Source organism: Drosophila grimshawi, unplaced genomic scaffold (genome assembly GCF_018153295.1).
Source record: "Drosophila grimshawi isolate 15287-2541.00 unplaced genomic scaffold, ASM1815329v1 contig_1377, whole genome shotgun sequence".
NCBI lineage: Eukaryota > Metazoa > Arthropoda > Insecta > Diptera > Drosophilidae > Drosophila > Drosophila grimshawi.
The window spans coordinates 23,287,698-23,311,260 of NW_025062900.1; the positions used below are offsets into that span (position 1 = coordinate 23,287,698).

The 23,563-nt window shown below is 38.8% G+C and overlaps 4 protein-coding genes across 5 annotated transcripts; 2 read left to right on the forward strand and 2 right to left on the reverse strand.

The window, feature by feature from the left end:
- Nucleotides 1-3,929: 3,929 nt before the first annotated feature.
- Nucleotides 3,930-5,135, forward strand: LOC6566652 (protein ovarian tumor locus). Its single transcript, XM_001993280.2, has one exon. The coding sequence runs from the start codon at nucleotides 3,945-3,947 to the stop codon at nucleotides 4,902-4,904; it is 960 nt and encodes a 319-aa protein (XP_001993316.1). The 5' UTR covers nucleotides 3,930-3,944; the 3' UTR covers nucleotides 4,905-5,135.
- Nucleotides 5,136-5,255: 120 nt separating this feature from the next.
- On the reverse strand, nucleotides 5,256-7,805 carry LOC6566653. 2 transcript variants are annotated; one of them, XM_032739640.2, is made up of 2 exons: nucleotides 7,632-7,805; nucleotides 5,256-7,274 (listed from the first exon to the last, which is right to left on the reverse strand). In XM_032739640.2, the coding sequence occupies exon 2, from the start codon at nucleotides 7,124-7,126 to the stop codon at nucleotides 5,372-5,374; it is 1,755 nt and encodes a 584-aa protein (XP_032595531.1). In that variant the 5' UTR covers nucleotides 7,127-7,274; nucleotides 7,632-7,805; the 3' UTR covers nucleotides 5,256-5,371. The 2 variants fall into 2 exon arrangements, with proteins under 2 accessions (XP_032595531.1, XP_001993317.1); XM_001993281.3 differs by having other exon boundaries at nucleotides 5,256-7,258; nucleotides 7,632-7,756.
- Nucleotides 7,806-8,526: 721 nt separating this feature from the next.
- LOC6566654 (early boundary activity protein 3) lies at nucleotides 8,527-10,682 on the reverse strand. The gene is made up of 2 exons (XM_001993282.2): nucleotides 10,636-10,682; nucleotides 8,527-9,999 (listed from the first exon to the last, which is right to left on the reverse strand). Exon 2 carries the CDS (start codon nucleotides 9,769-9,771, stop codon nucleotides 8,629-8,631), a length of 1,143 nt encoding a protein of 380 aa, XP_001993318.1. The 5' UTR covers nucleotides 9,772-9,999; nucleotides 10,636-10,682; the 3' UTR covers nucleotides 8,527-8,628.
- A 1,308-nt stretch (nucleotides 10,683-11,990) lies between these two features.
- LOC6566655 (early boundary activity protein 1) lies at nucleotides 11,991-13,247 on the forward strand. The gene is made up of 3 exons (XM_032739433.1): nucleotides 11,991-11,999; nucleotides 12,069-12,423; nucleotides 12,472-13,247. Exons 1-3 carry the CDS (start codon nucleotides 11,991-11,993, stop codon nucleotides 13,245-13,247), a joined length of 1,140 nt encoding a protein of 379 aa, XP_032595324.1.
- The last annotated feature ends 10,316 nt before the right edge of the window (nucleotides 13,248-23,563 follow it).

The following is a 23,563-nucleotide window of genomic DNA, read 5'->3' on the forward strand; positions in this document are numbered from 1 at the left end:
TGAAATTCAGTTTGTTTTGGGGCGCTGCGAATCAATTCGCTTAAGACATAAATGTGCCACTGGGGAGCAACTGCATGGCGCGTGTCCTAGACGTAGCTCTTAAGTAGAGGCATAAGGACATGCCTATGGCTGTGACCATTGCTATATACATATATAAATATATATGGGTTAAGGAACGCGCAACCCATCGTTAGAATAAATGTTGACCTTTTTGAAAGAAAAGTATAAGAAATAACATACAAGGATATAAATGCGCGTGAAATGTCAAAATCACTGTCACGGGGCATGAGAAACGTTCGAAATAACCAAATGGGGAAGCGACAAATAAAAAAAAGATCGAGGGAAAGAAAAACATAGAAAATAAAAGATGACATCGCATAAGCAGAAACAAGCAAATACCAATGCCAATGCCAATGCCAAGGCAATCAAGAAAATTTGGTCCAACAAATGGCAAGGCAAATACGAAAGCGAAAATAAAAGAAAGTCAAGTGTTTGCATGAGCTGATGATGATGATGGTGATGGTGATGGTGATGGTGATGGTGTAGCCACATACACATTCACACACACACACACACACATACACGGAGGAGCTGCTTTAGAGCAGCCCTAAACGAACCATAAGCACTCTGGTATCTGAGTCGGCTCTCTTCAGTTTTCCCCATTGCATTTTTAATTGCAGCACGGCTTTCCCTTGATACACAACAAAATGTTGCTTTTGCAACTGCAGCTACTGAAATCAGTAAATCTCCGCCAGTTGGCCTGTTTATCTGGGTTCATCCTGTGTGCATAGCTTCTGCTGTTTGCACTCCAATTTTTCGAGCACCAACAAAAGTTATAACCGAAAGCTAGATTTATTATGCTTATGGCTAAGGCCAACAAATTTAAAATTTAACCATAACCAGTACAGTAACCAACACACTGTTGCAATTTATCAAGCTGCTGTTCCTAAAGCTTCCAAACCTCTACTTCCACAGCTGAAGTAGAGCAGTGGGTTGCGGCAGGTGGCGGCTCCTATGTCGTGGGCTTATTAGACCAATTTGTTAGCTCTCCTCTCTCTCTCTCTCTATCTGTTTGAGTTGGTAGTTTCTATTGTATACTGAATGCAACCCTTTGCTTAAAAATTTCAAATTTGATAGCCAGTGCAGTATATATATATATAGACCTATATATAGACCTATATATAGACCTGACACTCACACGCACCAAACATTCATCAAAATAGGGAGGAAACTAAAAAGTAATTAAGGTTGCAGTATTTTCTTTTTGACTATAATTTGCAAATAAAAATGTCACTATCAGTAATGCAGTACAATCATGGTTTGCCCTCTCAATTAATACTGTTTCTATTATCAGCCAAGGGCGTCAGCATAGAGTGCCCAACAGGGGCTCTAAAATTGAATTTAATCTAAAAAGAAATCAAATAGGCATCACTACCATAACTGCTCTCATAGTTAAACGATTTACTAACGCACTGCCTTTTTGGATATTTTTTCTTGACCTGCGTATTTCTTTTTCAATTGAATATCCAAAGAATGAATAAACAGTTAATTAATTTTAAACATACATGCCAGTGTGGATGGCAGTGTGTATATATTTAAATTCCCATTAATGAGCAGCATGGGGCATTCTTCCACCGTCCGAAGCATATATTTCATACATTTCCGGTATTTTTTACTTACGCAAAATCGTTTTGAGAATTTCATTGATACTTTGTAAATGGCCACACAGCCGCTAGTTATTATGGAACTAACCACTTAATCACCATATCATATCAATGCCATAAAAACATATCAGCAACAACTACAACACTGCTTGCTACAAAACCAACTTCTTCTTCGATTTATGTAGGTTGAGTGTGGGAATACACATGAGATTTTGGCATTTCTTCCGTATTCTGTCCATGGACTTTTTCTGGTTGTATCTTTACGAACTGTGTTTGTCTATCTGTCTGTCTGTCGGTGGCTGTGGCTGTGGCTGCCTATTGGAAAAATATTGACTCGCTGATTATTTTTATTTGGTTCCCGCTAACATTTAGATTGAGACATAAAACTATGCCGCTGCTCTGCCGACAGGGTAAATATAAACATTTATATACGATTAAGTGTGCTGTTTATTTTGATGTTTTCTTTACTGCTTCCGTTTCTACAGCTCCAACGGATTATATGCCTACATCTGCCCGGTGCCAGCCTTGTCAGATATTTCGTGTACGTCGCATTAAATGGCCCGGAATGAGATAGACAAACAGAGATGAGAGTTTAGCCTGGCAAAAACCAACTCAGGGCACATTAATGCCGGCATTCACATAAAGTGCTCGGGAGTTTTGTATCGACTCACGTTGTGCCCATACACCGGCATTCCATTGAATTCCATTGATGGCCAGAGCCACAGACAATAAATCAATAAGGAACTCATCAAAAAATCAGAGGCAAGCATTGGAAATTTGTTGTACATCAAATTGTTTGCCAGCTGATTATCTATGTCTGTGGCGCAAGGGCGTACCCCAAAGGGGACACTGTAATTTTGTAATTATTCGTGCAATTTAATATACCGACCGTATGCGTCTATATGGAGTTCAATCAGTATGAGACCGCTGTCACCCTGCCAAACCCTCCTAGAGTGTACGCCTTTGTGTGCGATAGAAGTTGAACAATGTGGAGGGTAAAAGAAAAACAAACACATTCAACATAAAGCCAAAATGAATGCCTTGCTACAAGCAAAACTCATTTCATTAGGAATGCAAACCAATTAAATTGAAAGCATAATGTGCCAATGTTCTTTGACACTGATTGTACCCTGTAGCCAAAAATTATTACTAAGTGGTGTGCTAACTATACATGTCGAATATTTTTATTTATGCATATACATATGCATTTTGTATGTATTTTCGAGCAATTAAACCGTCCCTGGGAAGGGAAAGCCCACATTTGTCTGCTATCGATAGATCTTTCCACCTATTAATATCGATTTATTCACATGTATGTATGTCAAGAATCCAGTGCTCTATAAGGTAATTTTAAAACTCAAGACTTTGAAGCTTGCAAACAGCTTACAGGGTAACTCTTATCTGAAACCTCGTGAACTGTTTATTTTTGATATATATAAATATATATATATTTTATTTTAAACGACGCGTTGCGACAATTTCGGCATTTTCACAATTTCAATTTATGCAAATGCAACAGAAGGCCATTCCAGTAGCTATGGAGCTGCCAGAGAGGCAAACTGAAGCCACGGGCTTTAACGCTCATTAGGGTGTTGTCAACCCCAACAAAGTACATCCAAGGGTCGTTCTTTTGCGGCTTGCGAGAATTGCTGAGTATGCATATCAAGTTGCTTGCATATTTTCAATTGCTTGTGTATAAAAACCAAGGCTCAGTTCGCTGAAATTACATTTTCATACAGAGAGTTTATGTCGGATGCGAAGCAGATTCGAGAACTCAGTTTCGCGTCTAAAGCCATTAAAAATGCAAAGTGTAGGGTCTCAACGCCTTAAGCCACCGAAATGCATACACTTAATTTGAACTAACGACTCCACAGAATGGAATCAGGACTTACATCTGGTTAGTAGCAACCTTGCATTTGCAACGCTTGCAGCGTTTTCTTGCTTTGGGACATATCGATACATTGTAACGTTGCTCGTAGTAATCAAAATAGGATTGCGAAATCATTTGTACAACCTAAGCTCAGGAAGAGTATTCTCCAATATTTAAAAACATAATATGGCAAATGATAAACTATAATCCATGATATGTATGGGAATTTAAAATTGATGTGTGGTTACACTGGTTAAAGTGCCTGCTTACTAGTCTCACTCGATATTTAAATTATCGATACATTAACTTCTTCTTTCCGGATTCGTGGAAAAACGTGTTCTAAGTTGCCTTGATTTATTCAAATTGGCTAATTGTGAACATACGGACTATTGATCATTTTATAAGTTAATATGATTTCGTTGGGGCGTCGTGAACAGTTCACCTCTGGCAGCCCAGATCTGCAAGACCTATTTCTCGAATTTCACTCGCTGTATCGCAAGATCAGCCCGCGGGACGGCAATAGCTTGTTTCGGATGATAGCGGAGCAGATGTACGACTCTCAATGCATGCAGAACGACGTACGGCAGGAGTGTGTGCGCTACATGACGCTAAAGCGGCGTATATTTGAGAAGCAGATTGCCGGCGACTTTGATGAGTATGTAATGAAAATGTCTAAACCTCAGACGATGGGCACAATGATAGAGTTGCGTGCCCTGTGCCTCTTGTATCGACGCAATGTTCGTCTATACGAACCCTTCAAAACCTTCGAGCTGGTGACCTTTAATAAGCGCTATATGGAGTATTTTTCTGTTTACTACACGAAGGATCAGCATTTTGATTCGATTTACACAATTGAAGACTATAAGGCGTTGGCCGTGGCTCAAGCAGTATGTTATAAGATGCTCTTCACAGATATCTTTAAGTTGCCCGATGTCAGCTATACCGTTGAGAAGATGCTCTATTCTGGTAGATTCAATAATTGCAGCATTAAGGAGTGCTGCAGCTTCTACAATCGCAAAGGCTTGGCCTTGTCCTGTGTGTGTCAATTATTGGGCAACTTTTGTATCCCCTTCCCCTATAAGGTGGCAAAGATGCTGGATCCGCACACATATCGCAATATGGATCGGAGCTCGTGCCGAGACTCGAAAAGGACGGAATATCTAGATAAAATCTATACCGTGGGTGCCATGTGCCGCGTAGACCTGTCGGCAGACAATTCACAGATTGGCTACATTCAAGAAATATTCATCGAGACGCAATCTTGCCTCGTCCATATAGTATCTATGGCAAAGAAGTTGCAGATGCCCTTGGCCAATGTGCATCCGTTGCCACCCAAAGACGTTTGCGTCTACCAAGGCAATCTGATTTAAAGCATCGATCGTCAAATACAACATCTGATTTTGGCAAGGCATCCAAACTGGTTAGCTTCAGTGCTCACAGTCAGCGCAACAAGAATTCTGCTTATCCTGTCGGACAGCTACTAACACTAATCAATAATGACTACAATCAATTGCCACTTCTCTTACAGCAGCAGTAAGAAAACTTGCATATATATACTAGCTATATATACTTGTAAAGTGTTTAAATATACGTACATTATAAATACAAATAAATGAGTCGATTGCGTGTTTAAATATCTAAAATTATGCAAGTACGAGTATATCATTGTTTCCCATACAATGTGAGTCTTATTTTTAGTAGATTAAAAACTCTCGCTATTATTTTTGGCTCTTGAAATATAATACAACTTTTATTTTATTTTTTTACCAAAATGTTACACATATGCATTTAGTTTTATATTAATTATCTGCATTTTATGAGTTTAATTTAAGGTAACTTACTCCTCGCCACACGCAATTAAGTTCATTTTCTTGGGGTTCTTTTTAAGTTCATCCGCTCGCAGTCCAAGGACATTAGTTATAAATTGATCTATCCCTCTATCCTGACTTTTGACGCTTCTGGCAGTTCCTGCAGCGTTTTGTAGAGTTTCCCGAGGTTTCGCCACAAATTCAAATGGTATGCCAAAAGGACGACCAATTGGTTTGATCGTGTTGCGCACATCAATAATAGAGTAGGTCAGAATTTCCTTGAAAATTCCCTGAGTTATGGCCTCCTCGATGGCAGCATGGCTAACCAGAAAGCAGCCGAGCACACGGTTTGATTCCAGCAACTGCACTTTCACGTGATAGACATTGTCGGCCCGGAGTAGGATGGAGAGCATGATATCCTTAAAAGGCCGTTTCTCAATCAGTTGGAGCAGCTCACAAGTTAGATCATTCGACACTGACTGCTCTTTACCCGAGCAGAACTGGCACACACTGGACGGCTGGCGCTCTAGCTGATGATCGAAATTTGGCTGGACTTCAAGTTCATTCTCACTACTAAGTATTGGGCTTCTTTGGCCAACTTGGGTAGCCACACTCTTACAATAAGAATAGCCATTCGATTTGATTTGATTACAAGTACAGGGCTTAAACGACTCAGTTGATGCGCTTTCTTTTTGACTGTCCGGATTAGGAATAGAAGCAAACCTATTAAGTTCTCTCTTCGTAATGGAGGAGGAGGTTTCTAGATGCGGTTGCTTCGGGATCCTAAATATGTCCAAACCAGTTCGGTTCTGGACTGATACGGGCGAGTTGCTGGCAGTACAAATTACAACCAATCCAGATGAGTCCTTGTTATTAGGTTTCATTTCAGATTGTTTCTGACCATGGTCTTTAATATCCTGCTCTTTGTTAAGCACGTTGATGCTCTCTTGCAGATGGTCCACGTGTGCCTCCAGTCTTTGTAATTTATAACGCAATAAGCTTAGTTCGCTTCCCAACATTGGTATAAACTCACACTTTTTGCAGATTTTATCATCCTGTTCTAATTCACATTGTGTTTGCATTTCACGAGTTTGTAGCTCTATGATTTTGTCTTCTTCTGTCTTGGTGGAGTTTACTGTTATTTTTGGATACTCACTGACTAAACTTCGTCTCCAAAAGCCTTTATTCAGCAAGAAATTCGGATGATTCGAACCGATCCCCCTTAATTTGGAAGATACAACGGGGGTTTCCTTCAGTTTTACATCAGTTTTCTTTATTGGTCTGTTCAGAATCTCCGATTTGTCATACATTTGGAAGTTGGCAGACGATTTTGTAGAGTCTCGCTTTACCGTAGAGGACGGCGTTTCTTGTTTTTCATTGCCATTTATCGTGGTCATCATCATTTCACGATAGCTTGTCTGTGTGGCAACATTTGGATATAATTCAGATCTGCCATCTTCGTCTTCTAACGAATTTTGTTCAAGGATAATAATTGAGTTTGTGAATGTGATACTATCTGTCTGAGTGCCAGTGTGCTGTACAAATATGGTTTCCCTCGATGCGAACTCCGCTGATAAATCATAGCTTTTCTCCAGAGCTGCAATTGGATCTAGCTCATCAAAAACGATGCAAACTGTGCGCTTATCGCCATTGGGAGCAGGTATATTAAGACGTGTGGTCAGGTCATCATCGTTGCGGCATTGACAGCTGTTTGGTGGCCCACCCCCAGGTAATCGACTTATTCGTTGGGCCAACGCTGATCCGCCTTGCATTACCTTGGCCATCCCAAGCAGGTAGCTTCAGGTATTCAAAGTATCTGCATAAAATGGCAAGGCAATAAACACTGGCTGTGCTGACTGTGTTTTAATAGTGCTTTGCTAATTAAGAATCATTTAGGCTACAACTGGGCAGCGGCACTGAAAATAGTAAGAGCTAAATTAGAGAAAAGAATAAATAATTAATTAATTAATCTACAACTACTCCTTTTTCATAAGACAAATCGACACCAACGATTGGAATTTGCACCAAACATTCTACACTATGATATCAAGTTGGACAATGCCACATTGAGCAATCCGGAGACAGTATATTGGAGGCCCAATAAAATGTCGAGTATATTGGCAACTCTGTGCCCAGAAAGCGACAAACTTTGAGCTGCTCAGCGATGGCGACAAGGAGCACAATTCTTCAACTAGGTGACGATGGCGAGGAAAAGGTCCATATGGTCCAGTGACCAATACAAGACCAATACTTATATATAATAAAAACTACTTTTGCATATCAATTTACCTGAGTGCTCAATGTATTTGTTACGCAGTTGGATTGCATGTCTTTGCAACATACGTGTTGACTGCGCTTACCCCAAGAGTAAAACAGAATTGCTGTGGATGTTTTCTTAAAGCCAAATTAATTTTCTCGTGTATCAAAATGTTGAATTTTGAGAAATATGTCACTTACATTATCGGTATTTTGATATTTTTATCATTTGCTGTTCGATGTGACAAATAATGTTATAAAGCAAAATAACTTGTTTTTAAAATGTACACAACAAGACAATATTCCATATACTCTTGACAGGATATTACCATACTATCAAAAATATTGCTAGATTCACTTCCTCAGTCCGCTTTGTAGGCTCGATAAAGTTGGCGGAATTGTAATTAAATAAGATGCCTGGAATAATAAATAAGACTTTTCGTAGTAACGTAGCAACCAAGTAACAAGCCAATGTTTGAGTTCATCTTAATATAAAAATATGTTATGTACTATACGTACACAAGAATGAGTCAATTGAATGAATAAGCAATTAAAATAATAGGAGTATTTAATCTTTATTCATACAACTTGAGAGACAGCGACCTACATGAATGTTCTTCGGAAGATTAAGGCTCAAACGGATATTAAAGCATTTAAAATTGTATATTTTTAACAACAAAAATCGTACATATATTGCATCTAATTATTTCCCAACCCAACGAAAATGGTTAAATAGGGATTAAGGTTTTTTTTGGAAATGTATATAATAGGCAGAAGGAAGCATCTCCGACCATGTAAAGTTTATATATTCTTCAGTGTGTAAATCTTTTTAAAGGTAAATTTGTCAATATATCTATATTATATTTAAAAGCTGCGTTCGTGGTATATCGTATATTATATTATATCGTATATTATATGAATTTTCAGAACTTTAAAAGTTTAATTTAAGGCAACTCTTACACTCTATTGTTTACAGTTCGTAAAGTACAATGGAACTAATTTGTAGAACTTTGTTCAGCGAAATTTTGATTTAGTGCGTTTCATCATCCGAATTTGAGGCGACCTCGACTTGAGCGTCGCACAGCCGTTCCTGTAGATTCCTATTGATATTGTCAACCATGTCGAAGGCATCAATGATCATGTCCGCCTCGCTGTGGGCCTTTTCGCTCATCTCTTGTAGACTGCGTCGCAGCTGCTTGTGCTCCCCGCTGGTGTCGCGTTGCTCACCACGCTGGAATAGGTTGCTGCTGGTACGGGCAAAGAGGGCGGCGGTGCCGTTGCCCTGCTGCAGCTGATGCTCCAGCTCCTCAGGCTGCGGGAACTCTAAGTCGAGGGCATAGCGGCGCAGCTGCTCATATTTGTCTTGGAGATGCTGCTGATCCTGTCCGTAGCTGATGACGACTGCTTGTAGCACCACTTCGCTACCTGGTAGCTGTAGGTATGCAATGACATCCTTGAATAGATTCTCCTGGCGCCACACCGTCTGACTGTACGGTATAACCTGATAGACAACCGTTTCTGGCTCCGGACTGTACTGCACAAGCAGCCAGGTGTGCTCATCCATCGGCTCATGGGCAGCATCCAGATGCTCGTCGAAGGCGTGATCAAAGCAGCGCGCCTTCAGATGTAGCAGTACTTTCTCCATATAATCACGCTGCTCATAAGTATACAGAACGTGACCAATGCAGCCTGGACCCAGTTTGACCAGCGGAGTGCTGCTCAGATTCGGTTTAGTGCTTAGCCAGTCGGGGCATTGTGGCGAAATGATCTTATGCACCAGTCGGTTGCCCGAGGCATCCTCCTCGTTGTACTGCACCAGCAGCTGGCGGACATTGTCGTCGTCGTCCCGCTGCTCCTTACTCATAGCCACTAGGGCTGCATCCACTAGCCTGCGCTCATCGGCTGCCAATATGAGTTTTGCCTCCAGTTTCTTTCCATTGATGCGGAATTCTACAAAACGTGTCATATACTTGTCGGACACATCCGACTCCAGCAGCTCCATGCTGTGCAGGACGCACAAACGCCTTTTGCCATTCGGACGACCGTTCTGCATCGAGCCAGCGTCCACCTCGGCCAGGAACCAGGAGAGACGTGTTGCCGCAGCATTCGCATTACTTGGCATGCCACAAATCGCCGAGTCGTCCAAGCCACTATCGTTGCTAATGTTGCTCATAATTATATTTAAGGTTGGAAAATATTTAGTTGTATTTGTTCCGTCCTCTTGCTTTGCTCTCGACAAACTGATGATCACTGCTCGCCTTCCCACCCTTTTAAGCACCAGCCAGTTGTACCTTTCTCTTGCAACACGGCTTAACAGGTACACGGCCCTTCTTCGAATTGAGTTTTATGACAGGCAGTTGCGCGGATTTACCCAATTGTGTGTCAGGCAATCGAGTAACAGCTGCGGGTAAAAGTAAGTAACCATAAAATATTATTCTGCATATTCTGTGCTCCGCTCTTCATTTTACTACTTGCTAACTGTTAAAATTGCAAGCTGGTAAAGACATTAAGACATATCTGCATATGTACAGTGGCTCTCAGTTCTTTTCGGGCAGTGTCTAGCAAAATTTTTAAAGTGCTGTAAAGCTTAAACAAAGAAACAAACGCAAAATGTTTAAATGCCAATTTGTTTTATGTTATATCACGTTTGAAAAGGAAGCTTCAGTTTTTATTAATATATTAATTAATTAACTAAAATTAGTCAAAAACTGAAAACATATCCAAAATACATGTCAACATTTATTTCGGACAGTCTTAGAAGAGTAACATATTTGGCGTATAAATACTTAAATAAGGATGTTAATACTTAGTATGATATCCTTTAGCCTTAATAACTTCCCTTAACCTATTATTCATTGTATTTATGTGAGTAGTGACGATCTGTATATGTTCGCATTCCATTTATAATAGACTGCCAATGTGTAATCTAATAAATGATTTAGTTCTTATTCTTCGTAGTAAATTGAATTTTATGTTTATTTTCATATTGGAATATTAAACATGGTCAAGAAAAATTGAATAAAAATGTCATGCTAACCAAATAATTCCAAGTATAAATTGAACTGTCCCTAAAATATGGCGATTCTGTCAGTTCTTCTAGTATTTTGTACAGTTTTCCAAGGTCTCAACACAAATTCAAATAGTATCCAAAAAGGAAGACGAATTGGTTGATTATGACTGACCGGATTGCTTTGATCCGGAAACGACTATATCAAGGCGGCTTGAGGAGCCGCCCCTCAATCACCAATAGCAGCTCACACATAATATCATCTAAAATTGACTGCTCTCTATCTAAGTAGACCTGGCACAAGCTAATAATAATAATAGGCTGCAGCGCATTTTTATGTCTCCGTTTCTCGATTATCGATACATACAAATTTCCGATAGCAATAAATGCTTCAATTTTAAAGGTTAATCTAATTAATACATAATATGCATATGCATATTATTGATCAACTGCTTAAATTTCATCAATATCGGATAAGAAAGACTCACGTTTTGGTCGAAAATATATTATCATATTGATCTCATTTCTATCAGTAGCCGTAAGCATTTCTATATGCATCAATATGCGAGCGCATGTGTGAGAAAGAGATGTCATGATAATCGACGCGAGCGTCAATTTGGTTTTTGCGGGTATTCTGCTGAGCCCCGTTACCCCGTACATATATACATATGTATGAATGTGCACGTGTTTGTCAGCAGAGCACGGTTTGCGACCTGCTCACATTTGGGTCCAAAACCTTTAAATGGAAATTTTGCAATAAAACTGAAAATATTTAAAAACTGAGTTCAAGGTAAATCGTAGTTGAGCTCACTCGACTACAATACTCGTATCAACGCCATTATTCATAACTCAATTTGTATGTGGGAAATTGTATCTAATTAATTCATCAAAGCTTATCTGTGTGGATATATTAGGATATAAATCGGGACGCCGATTTTCTTCAATGATTTAAGAATGAGACTTAACCATCTGTGGTAACCATCTGCGTGGCACTGAGTTGAACAAAAATGGTTCCTTAGATGCGGATAACACAAAGCTTTTCTCTAAAACTGCCATTGGATTTAGCTCATCGAAAACGATGCAAACTGGTCAATTCATGCGAAGGGGAGCAGGTATATTAACATGTCCTCAACCTTGTGATACTGCCAGCTGTTTGGTGGCCCAACCCAGGTAGTCGACTTATTGGTTGGCCCAACGCTTATCCGCTTTCATTGTCCTGGCCGTCCCATGCAGATGGCTTACGCAGCTGCATAAAATGGCAAGGCAATAAACAATTTGTATTGTAGGACTTACCTGTTAATAATCCAATCGTATTGGCGGGGTATATAAGAGCGTTGCTTATTAAGTTATATTTAGTCTACATTTCGACAGCAACAGTGAGCAACATGGTAAGTGTTAAACTTTACAAAAGATTTATCTCGGCTATTATTAATTTATTTGTATTATTATTCCGACTTCATTAGATAAATCGCCGCCAACGATTGGAATTTGCGCTAAGCATTCTGCCCTATGATTTCAAGTCAGTGCAGCTATCAAGGGCACAAAATCAAGTGGAAGACATTATAGCACGACTACGCACCGACGACACCTCTGCTGAGGAGGAGAGCGATGAGGAGAAGACCAGAACCCAGCAACAAAAAAATGCCAAAGGCTTTGCCGAGCAGACAATGCGCCATATTGAGCAATCCGAAGGCATAGTATGTCCGCGACCGAAGAATATGTTGAGCACATTGGCAACTCTGACTCTGGCAGCTGAGAAGCTGCTGAAAACACAGTGCAAAGTGGATGATGAAAGTTTCGAGGAAAATGAGGAGTTTGGTGAAGACTCAGACTTGGTCTTGGATGAGGAGGCAGCGCTGGCCAAAGTGGATCGCAAGGAGCTCATGGAGAACAGCATTCAAGCATTGAACGAGGCGCGTTTGAAGATGCTGCAACGTTGGGAACGCTCCAAGCGGAAGGCTCTCGATCTGCTTACCATTGAGATCGAGAAGGTGCAGGCCATGGATCAGGACCATGCCCAAAAGGCGGCACACTTTCAGATGTTCCGTGATGGCGCCGACGAGCACAACACTTCAACGCCCAAGACAAACGATGATGACGATGACGATGATGAGGAAAAGGAGAATGAGAAAGAGAATATCAATGAGCTGGATGACGATGATGAGGAATATGTGCCTAGCGGTGCCGAGAGCTGTAATAAACGCAAGCGGCAAAAGAAATTCGTCACATCAACCCCATATCCAATACTCAAGTGTCCGCACTTTGAGTTCGATCACGATGCCAACTCATCTATGATCACCATTGGACCCAATGGCACACAGATATCGAGGGCCTGTCTCACTGGCATTAACTGGTCCATGTCTGGCCCGTCCATAACCCGCAAGCTGATGTGCGAGATCTTTGATCGCGCTACTCTTGCCTTTCACACACTCTCTGGCAAGCCGTCACCGGCCTTTAAAGATTGCGCACGTCCCAGCAAGCAGCAGTTGGATCCTCTCAAGGTGAGCGATCTGGTCTATCTGATGACCAACAGTCTGCAGATGACACCACGCGAGGTGCGCACAGCCATAACAACCAAGTGCGCCGATGAGAATAAAATGCTCCGTACTCGACTCCAGCGAGATCCACGCAAGACTATTTAGATGAAATATTATATCTTGGCCCAGCCATACATATGGACCAGTGCATCGAATTTCGAACATACCTATATATATAATAAACATTACTTTTGCAAATCAAATTACCTGAGTTCTCATTGTATTTCTCTCTCAGTTTGAAAATTTGTTGCTTCCGTGCATTCCAAGAGTAAAATAGAATTGCAGTTTTTATTTTTTAATGCCAATTTTGTTTCTCATATTTACTATCTGCAAAAAATGTGAAATTTTAAGGAATATGTGAAACATTCTCTATAAAGAACATTTAACAGTTACATAATTATAAAACTATCAATATTTCTGAGCTGAAATTGAAAATTCAATGCGAAATTTAGAATTTAAAAATATAATTTTTTGTATCTTTTATCTATTTATGCCAACTAAAACTACACTTTTAGCTTTCATGATTATTTATTGCATCACAATTCATTCGAATATTTTCATTATAAATATGGTAAAGAAACAAAATAAAATTTATCTCATTGTACATTTATTTTCAATAATATCCAAAGAATGATGATTACTCGCAAAACCATTGACTTGGCTTGGCTGATTGCTGAATGAGAGTGCCTAAATCAAATTATCTTATATTTATTTAGATCGCATTTAGATGCAGTGCACAACAAATAAATCACCAAGCATTTTGAGTTCGGTAGTAGAGCAAGGAAATGGATTTAAGAAACACTTTGTATTATTTATATGGTCTATCAGCCTGTCAAGGTTTTTCAAGTGTACGGCATTTTGCGTACTTATTTTTCACACACATGTTGACAAAATTGATGAGTACCAAGGAAATTCGTAGAAGAGAAATAAAGCAAATAGAATAATCAATTTTTAGTTGTTTTTCTTCCCTCTGACCAAATCCAAAACGTGTCAATGTTTTTTACTCTTATCCATGGTAAACATTTTAGTCTGCTCTCGTTTTTCTTTTTTTTTTTTGTTCTTTTGGTCAAAAACATTTTGATATGCAAATGCGCTTTGTGTGGCATAAAAAGGCAGCCTGATTTGAATACAATATATATTTACACAAATTCATACATATGAATTTGGGTATTTTATGTACGCAAAAGTTTTGGTCCGTCTGGTTTACATACATGTTTTACTTTGAAAGCTGGCAGTTTATAGCTGGCATTAAAATAGCAGCAACATCAACCGATCAAGATGTCTTTAAATAGCAAAGCCTGCCAACTCTATTCCGCAGGGCATTCATCACAGCGAAATTTCTATCAATCAAAAGCACAGAAGGCACACTTACACAACTCACAATTGTATCTCCGAGATGTGGCAGAAAATTGAAACACAGCAAGTTGCCTTGAAGTAGACCAACAATAAAAATATCAAATGTCTGCAACTGTATTAAATTTGAAGAAATTTACTCTGAAGATATGTATTGCTAAACAACACAAAAAAAAAAAAACAATAAAATGTTTATATAATGATCTCCTATGAAATACCCTAAATATGTTTTATTTATTATTAATTTTTATCCTATTATTTTATTTTCTTTCTACAAATTGAAGTTTATTATTCATAGCACAATTTACTAATAAACAATACAATTTTTAAACAAAATATATTAAAAATTAGTTGTTTATAGTTGTTTCCAGTCAATTTACACTTAAGTAAATTTTCTTAATAATAATTGGTTTTATTTTAGTAAATAACAATTTTAAGTACGATTTTGTTTCAAATTCAAGCATCGTTTTACATTAATGTAAGTTCGGTTGGACTTAAAAATAAATAAAGGTGAGTCTTGTAATATTACATATATTCAAGCGAACAAATACCCTGTTGTTTGTTCGCTTATGGCCCTTAAGGATATGAAAAAGAACACAAGAATTTCATTGATTTCGCTTAAGCATAAAGAATGTTGTCTTTACTCGACTACTTGCGGACATCATACAAAAGACGTCTCCTGGGGGATGACATTGTCAAAATTGTATGTGGTTGAAAATTAAGTCATTATTCTTGGCAGAAGTCACGTTGCTGTGGGCGCCGCGTCAGCAACCTGGCCAGAAATCAAAATCACACTTCACGGCGGCACGAACTCGAACTCCCACTCCGTCGCGTCCTTGTCCTTGTAATCGTTCACCCCTTCAAGTTTTGGAGCTGATGTTCCCGCAAAAGTGTCATCGGCAGTCGTGCGCTGCCAACCACAGCCACCAAACCAACAGGCAGCAGCCACGCATCCTTTGGTAGCTAACGACAATAACAACAACAACAACAACAGCAACAACAACAGTAGCAGCAAAGTTACCCATCTTCAGTGACAGCCCACATTCACAGTCCCCACGCTTAAAATACTGGCAATGACATTTACACTTCAGTTGCTGCTGTGCTTGAAAATTCATGTAGATGATGAATGAGCGCAACGCAAAGCGAAGTGCTACTAACGCTTGTCTCGCTTCGTTATTTAGCCTTTTTCTCATTCTTCGGTCCATTAAGTTTTTGTATTCAAATGCCGCCATAAGGACCTTTTATCCTTAGCCACACAATATACAACATTAATGCCTTTTCAGGTTGAATTTGATTTGGTTAAATACTAGTTTGTCTGCTTAATATTCAGGTATTATCTTTTGTTATAACTCTTTGAGTTTCATTTTTAATCATAAACAGATTAATAATAAAATAGATTAATATTAAACCATATATCAATATTTGGGAGCATGTTAGTTTTTACTAAATGTCGGCGAATATTATTATTATTATTTTATATTATTTATATTCTCATTCAGTATACACATTGTTTTTGGCAAGACTTCTGTTTGGTAACAAAATTACTCCAATGCTTGGCAATCTCTGTTAAAAACTACACTATTTAAATTCTATTACCCACATATTTGCAATGTTTATTACTTTGTTTGCTGCACGTTAATAACCAAAATGGATTAAGTTCCTATTACAATTTTGCCGTGAATATTTGGCATTAGTACCGGGTATAAGTGAATTTGTTGCGGCTTTATTTTTGGGGCCATGCAGCGCCAAATGAAAATGTTAATAATGGAAATGAGCTGCCGCTGGCTGCCTCAAACATTTTCCAGCTTGTTGCATGGTACCAGCATTTGCAGGCAGTTGCCTTTGTGGCAATAGTGGTTGCTCCCCCTTATTGCTTACCCTTCACCGATTTGCATTGACATTGGCCATGTGCCATCAACGTCAGCTCCATCGTCATCATCCAAGTCATCATCATGGGCATCATGGGCATCATGGGCTTGTCGTTTTCAGTTTTCATTTATTTTAGCGTCCTTGCCGGTATGACAACAATGTCCAACCGCTCGACAACAATCGCCTAGTTAATTGAATTGTGTTTACACTACGGCACCAGACAGGAATATGGCCAAACCACAGCCCTAGTGCGCTTGGTATGTTTTTTGGGCTTGCTTTTGTGTTGGGGACGCAACTGCAGTCAGCATAAAAAATAAATAAATAAGTTAAAGTCATTTCACATGTGGCCCAGCCCGAGTGGCGGGCTTTTTCAAACTCGACTTATAGGTATTTCACATGCTAAATTAATTATTAGGCAACTATTCAATTTGTTTTTGGTTTCTTTTATTCGAGAAAGAGGGAAAGAGTGAGAGAGAGAGAGAGAGAATGGTACGAAAAGTTGAAAATCGAATCGAGCTAAAGTCGAAACTCATTTTATAACATTTTTGTTGAAATGCTCATAAAAAGTTTTCACATAAAAGTTGCTCACATGCTGCAAGTTCCATTGATTTTCAGTCGGTTTGAGGGGCGGTTTTTCGCTCCAAAGTTGTTTCCCAATGGATCGGATTGAATGCAAAGCTCGCTAAAGTTCGCAGCTGTTCACTTGCTTATTGTAATAACAATTAACGTTTAATTAGCAGGCAGCTTACCTGACTTCCAAGTTGTTCGGCCACAAACCAAAGCCATAACGACACCAAAAACTCATCTAATCTAATCAACTGACTGCCTCTCGAAGGACATGCTAATCGCCCAGAGTACTCACAGAGTACCATCAACATTTTCCCCCTTTTGGAGAATTGTCTTTTGTTTGTTGCTTTCAATTACAAAGTTCTATTATGTTTACGGCCAAATGTATAGTACATTTTCACAATTCTTATTCGCCAAATAGCTGCCCGACAGACGCTTTACACTTGTTGTTGCTGTTCGTTGCTGCTGTTTCCCTTGATACCCTTAGAAACGGTAAGGCGAAATGCTAATTGCATTGGTGAATGCCTCTTACAGATCCAATAAGTAGTCCATGTAAAATCTTATTCAATAGTTATATTAAATACTTGTGAAATAGTTTGACTGTCTTTTTCTTTACATAAGTCTGTAGGAAATAGCAAAAAACGGATCATTGAATAATATTGATTTCATAAAAACAAAATTAATATTTCAGTTCTTGTAGAAAATACTTAGATGAAAGAAAAATTTGGCCAAATTTCAACAAGGTCTGAAAATTGATTTGTATGACTTTCGTAAAAGGGTGTTTTATCTTCGGTACCCTAGAGATAAATTTTTTTTTTTTTGTTGTTAAGTAATTTTGAGCGCGTGCGAAATGAAAAAGTTTTTGCCAAGCGACTCGACGCTCAGCGCCGATAAAAAGTTTCGATTATAATGGCAAAATGTTCGAGGCTCGAGGCGTGCTTTGAGATGCCGTCGGCACTCTAGGCCTAAAAGTGGCCAAGGGAGCAACAATGGAAAACTAGCCGGCAAGTCTATTAAATCTACTCACAATGATTGCAAGCTTGTATTGATAAACTTTATTTAAATTAAACTCCAGTCGACGTATTTCAAATCGGACTAACAAAGCTGCTTAAGTGTAAATGCTACTGTTAAATAACAGATACATTAGAAATAGTCACTCAAAGGACACATGGCCTCGGATGCATAACAAACAACAGCTGATTACTTAACTCACTCAGCTAACAGCGTGCTTAGCAGCTGTTACTTAACATCACTCAATTTACAGACTACTTGTAGGTTAAAACATAAAGTGCGGTGTGAAGAAAGCGTGAAAGTTTGAAAAGTACCAAAAGGTACTGTGTGTGATCTAAATAAAACGCATTTTGATACATTAACTAAAATATGCTTTCTACTGCGCAGAATACCCATAAAAGGCACAACAATTGAGTTGCACCATTCTGAGTCGCAAGTCGAAAGGCGGCTACAAATTACAGCCCCAGTTGCGCGGCCCTTGAATTCGTCTACCGCAGATGGCGGGGGAGGCCATTAATGACAGTGCGTTATTCTCGTGCGATACTTGGCATAATGACAAAACTTTCACATGTACAGTGACAAAACTTTTTTGGGGGGGCAATCATTTTAATTTTTATGATCTGCACAAGGAGCAACACCAAATGACAGAGCACACACACCAAACCACCTATCATATCCTTCCATGTGCACTCTACTCGTAAAAGGATCTAATACATGCACACAAACACCTATTCAGTTAGAAAGTGTTGTTTTTACCTTCGTGGCTGGGTCGATAGTGTTGCGGTATTTCAAAGTTGGATATTAGTTTTTGGAATAAAATACCGCACTTTGAGATTGAGAAGAAGTCAGCCACATAGGCGGCAAGAGCCAAAAAGCAAAATTGCATTGTTCGTAACAATTTGGAAGATAGTGTATATTGCTATATATAGCGTATAAGCTAGTCGAGTAATCTTGGCAAGAGAGTACTTCATTCTTGTGTGTGTAAATAACATTTTGGTCTTATTTCTAATGCCGAGCTGACAAGTTTATGGGTGTAGGTGTGTGTGTGAGTGTGCGTTCAATAGCTGTGGTATGATTATGCGAAAAATATAACAGGCAGCGCATACATAATATATATATATATATATATAGATATATATATATGTACATTTATGTGTGTACGCCATATGCGATTGTTCACATTTGAAGTGTTAAGGCGGCCCAAATTATGAGAGTCAGTTGAGTGCGAGTCGTGACAGGCAATGGAGCGCGCGCGGCTTTATCAATGTTATTTATGCGGCGTGCATTATTAACGCATTTAATTTGTCTAAAAAGCACAACACTTAAGCACACCAACCAACACGCGCACTCACATATGGCAAGGGAATACATTTATTGCGCGACTGGATGATGTAGAGACAACATGTCGTATGTGTTATACATATACACAGCAACATGATCATAAAAAACACGTCAAAAACCAATTTTTATGCATACATAAATGAAAATCAATAAAACATCTCAAGTTGTACACGTATTTGCACATAAAATTACAACAAATATGATGAAGCTCAACCACCCCAACCTCAACCCCAAGCCCAACCCCAACGCAACCAAACAACAGCAAAAAATATCAAAAAGAGTCAAGGCGGAAACGGCATTTAAATATTTTCCGCACCCCCGTTAGTCCAAATAGCCGTGCTAAATGAAGCACAAAATGGGCGCAACAATACGACGAAATATGCCTGAGAAGTGTTTGGGAATGTCATCAATAAGGGCAGCCCCCGGGCGAATCCACCCCCCATTCCCACGCCCAATTGGGAGCGCAGGAAGTGGCAACATTTGAATAAGCGGCGAAATGCATTGATATGTAAAGCGATTTGACATTCCATTTGTCAATGAAATTAAATGGGACTTGTGGACACTAATGGGAATGGGAATGTTAACGAGGCTATTAAAATGGCATCATTTTTTTCCTTGTAACTTTGCACAAAGTTCAATTGGACGAGTAATGAGAAAATCATTTTAAACGACTGACTGGAAATACGGACTTACATAAGTGCTCAATTTGTAATATTGAGGCTATTCAGTGATCTGTATTACACTTAAGATTATTCGCTTTGTTTTGAACAATGTTCAATGATTTTAATTTACAATAAAACAATGCTTTACATTGGATCTGTCTGATACAATATGTATACATGACTATTTTTGAGTGAGTATAATATTATAGCTCCTTAAAATGTTGCAAGGAAATTGAACTTATTTCTAACAAGGTGCCAAGTAGCAGGCAACAATAAACTGATGATAAGCTGATGACAACCGCTACTGTTTTTATACACTTTCGCCAAAGCTCAGTCATAGATTGCCAATTGTACACATAATACTCACACCATTTGACTGCATTCGCTTAAAAAGAAAAGTATTTTCTCGGCAAAATACAAAGGGAAATAATACGAAGGGGAAATCATTGCAAAGCGCTGCGCCTGCAATTTTACCGCTGAAAATAAAATGATACAAAAGCAAAGAATCGAAATTGAAGTGATTTTTGTTGAACTATTTGGCTGGCAAACCTACTTAGTTGCAGGTCAAATGGCACCAGTCAATAGGCAGCTGCAGTTTGCGTAGTAAATGAACCGTGCTGCTGATTTAAGCCAACAGCACACACCTCCATCATCATTGCCATCATCACATGCCACAATACCAAATTCAATCCCAAGTTTTCCGTTGCACTTGCCAACTCTTGACTTTTATGGCTCTGCGCCTGTACTCTATGCGATTCATTAGCTATTAATTTGTTTGGTTGCCATACCCACAAAAAAAAAACCAGACCTCTACTTGAATGTGGCAAAGAAAAGTTGCAAAAGAAAACAGTATATGCCTTACTGGTTTTTTTTTGCAGTCAACGAGGAACTCAATCCTATCAAGACTGCAACGCTCGAATAAATAGTTTGTGGAAAACTGATCGGAAAAACAAGGGCAAAGCTGCAACCCGAATTTGTCAGAAGTCAAATGCAGTGCCATTAGTGACGAGGAACCAGATCGAAAAAAGACCATTGAAATTTTAATGAATAAAAAACTTTCGACTTTATATTTATAGATTTAAATTAAAGATTCAAGATTTTTAAATATGATTTTCTGATAATGAATGAAAAATGAATTGAGGTAATTTTCTTGAATATTTAAAATCAACCACTGTGCCGATTGTTTAGATTGTTTGCTGACAGATAAAGCTGCATTATTTAAGTACTTTTTTTCACAAAAAATAAAATAAATTATTTTACTATGGCAAAACGAAAAATAAGAAAAATAATAAATAAATTACATTGCGACAAGAACTAACCCAAGCAAGCCAAACAACAACAAGAGTGACAACAACAATATGTCAGCATCAAAATGAAACAAATTCGTGCTAAAAACGAAGCAAACAGCAAAACATGCCCCATAATAACTAGTTGTGGCAGTTCAAGATGTTGACAAAAAAAAAAAAACAAAAATGAAAACAGAAAAATGTCCGCTGCTAGTGTTCAACATACCGTATACGCCATGAGTATTCCAAGGATCGGAGGCAGCAGCTTAGTGAGACACACATAAAAAAAAGAAACAATAACAAAATTACTTTGACTATTGGCGAATAGTGTTAGTGGGGTGTGTTGTGACACAAAAAGTTGGCCAAAAACGAAATGTACAAACCGCTGGCAGGGAGGCTCTTAGGTGAGCAGATGTAAAAAGTTGATTTGAACATGGCTATGTATGTGTTGCATGTGCAGACATCTAGTTCAATGTTGGATATCAACCCAAAACACGCAAATACACAGACATATACAGATGTTCACAATTTGGACAACGTGATGGCCTTGATATTGATACAAAAAAGAAAGAAAGAAATATATAAACTAGTTTCTGAGCCAGGCACAAGGCTGCTTGGCAGAAGTTTGATTAATAGTTTACACAGAGTTAGTTGAGACCTGAAGACTAGATTATCTTTTTTGCTAGTAAGACTGCTGATTTATTTCTTCGAATAAACATATTAGTTTTTCTTATGACACTAACTAAAAAACCAATTACATATTTCATTATTTATACGCAATGGATTGTGATATTTGTCCCTTAAGCGCTTAGTGTCAAATCAAATATTGGAATCGAACAAATTCCTTAAATAACATATTAACTGAATAATAATAAATCCATAGTTGAAAAGTTAAAATCCTATTCTATAATATTCTAAAACTATGGATGCTTAAAATATTTTATTCGTTTTAGAGTGCATAAGTTCTATTTAGTGCAAATTGTTAATTAATATTTATGACAAGTGGCATGCCTCAAATGTGATGCATGTTCGAGTACTCGTGAATAAATAATCGCTTCCTAAGAGACACTGAACTTTGACATTGAGCTCCAGCATGCAGGTTAATAATTTAAGCTGACGGTCACGACGCTGTCGACGGAGGGTGAAGAGGCAGACGACAGGGGCAGGTACGACAGCTAGCAACATGTTAAAAGTCGAAGGGTGCAGTGCTTGGGATAACAAGACGATTGGTGGCTGTTGAAGGGGGACAGGTGGTGTTGTAGATTTCAGCTCAGTTATTGCCTTGAGCCTGTTGTCGGTTGCCACTGCCGCCGCGACGCTTGCTACTTAGTTTAGCATAAAATTTTAATTTTAATTGCTAGCATGTGCGTGGCAGCAATGGCAATGAGAGGGCCCGATAGGTAGGCCAACATGCTCCGGCATTTGCTCCCCTTGCGCTAAACTCCCTGTTCCCACAGTTAACCCATTAATTATGCTTTTAATGAAACTTTTTGCCATAGAATGGCAGTGCGTAAAGTTGATTAACTCTCAGTCCGACCCCGAAGCTTGCTTTTTAAGTAGGTGTCAATGCTTAATGCACGTCGTCGCTAGTCACAAGTTTATGCTTCATCTTCAGCAAGCGGCTTGGAATTTATAAATTATTTAATCCAGCCCCGAGTCACACACACACCACAAAGAACGGCACAAAGAAATTGCCTCTGGGAATCCACAACGAAGCACGTGCAGCCATCACTTGCTTCGCACACAGTTTGCAGATGCCTCGATTGCATATGTCAGTTTGCAACTCAACGCATCATTTTCATTTGCATATGCAACGCCAGAGAGTGGCAGACAACAGCTTCTGACTCTTAAGTGATATGTCATCGAAAATTGGACAGCAGGTTGTCATTGAGATGTTAATAAAATTATTAATGCGATGCTCCGGTAGATATATAACTTATTATTCCTTTTTTATTGATTTATCAATCAAAATATAAAAAAGCCTTTAAAGCTTTAAGCGCAAATTCGCAAAATATTCCAACAGCATTATTAGATGTGTTTAACAGTTCCATAAGATTGAAACAACGCCCATGTAAAACGTGTAATAAATACATTATCTGGGTAAACTAAACAAAGGCGGATGAAAATGTTCATAATTACTGTAATTTTCACATTGATGACATTTTGACAACTAATTAAAATGTCAACAAGCTGAAGGCTCAGCCTGAAATTTGGCCCTTACCCAACTCAGCAGCAGAAATCGATGCAGTTCATAATTGGCAAGTTGCCGTAATGTGTGCAACTCAATCAGCGCTCTGCTACACACACACACACACACACAGAGGCATCCACG

Coding starts and splice junctions, on each gene's coding strand:
- LOC6566653 (XM_032739640.2), bottom strand. CDS start 7,126: ATGGCCAAGGTAATGCAAGGCGGATCAGCGTTGGCCCAACGAATAAGT.
- LOC6566654 (XM_001993282.2), bottom strand. CDS start 9,771: ATGAGCAACATTAGCAACGATAGTGGCTTGGACGACTCGGCGATTTGT.
- LOC6566655 (XM_032739433.1), top strand. Junction 12,424..12,471: donor CGAGGAAAATGAGGAGTTTG/GTGAAGACTCAG, acceptor CGCTGGCCAAAG/TGGATCGCAAGGAGCTCATG.
- LOC6566652 (XM_001993280.2), top strand. CDS start 3,945: ATGATTTCGTTGGGGCGTCGTGAACAGTTCACCTCTGGCAGCCCAGAT.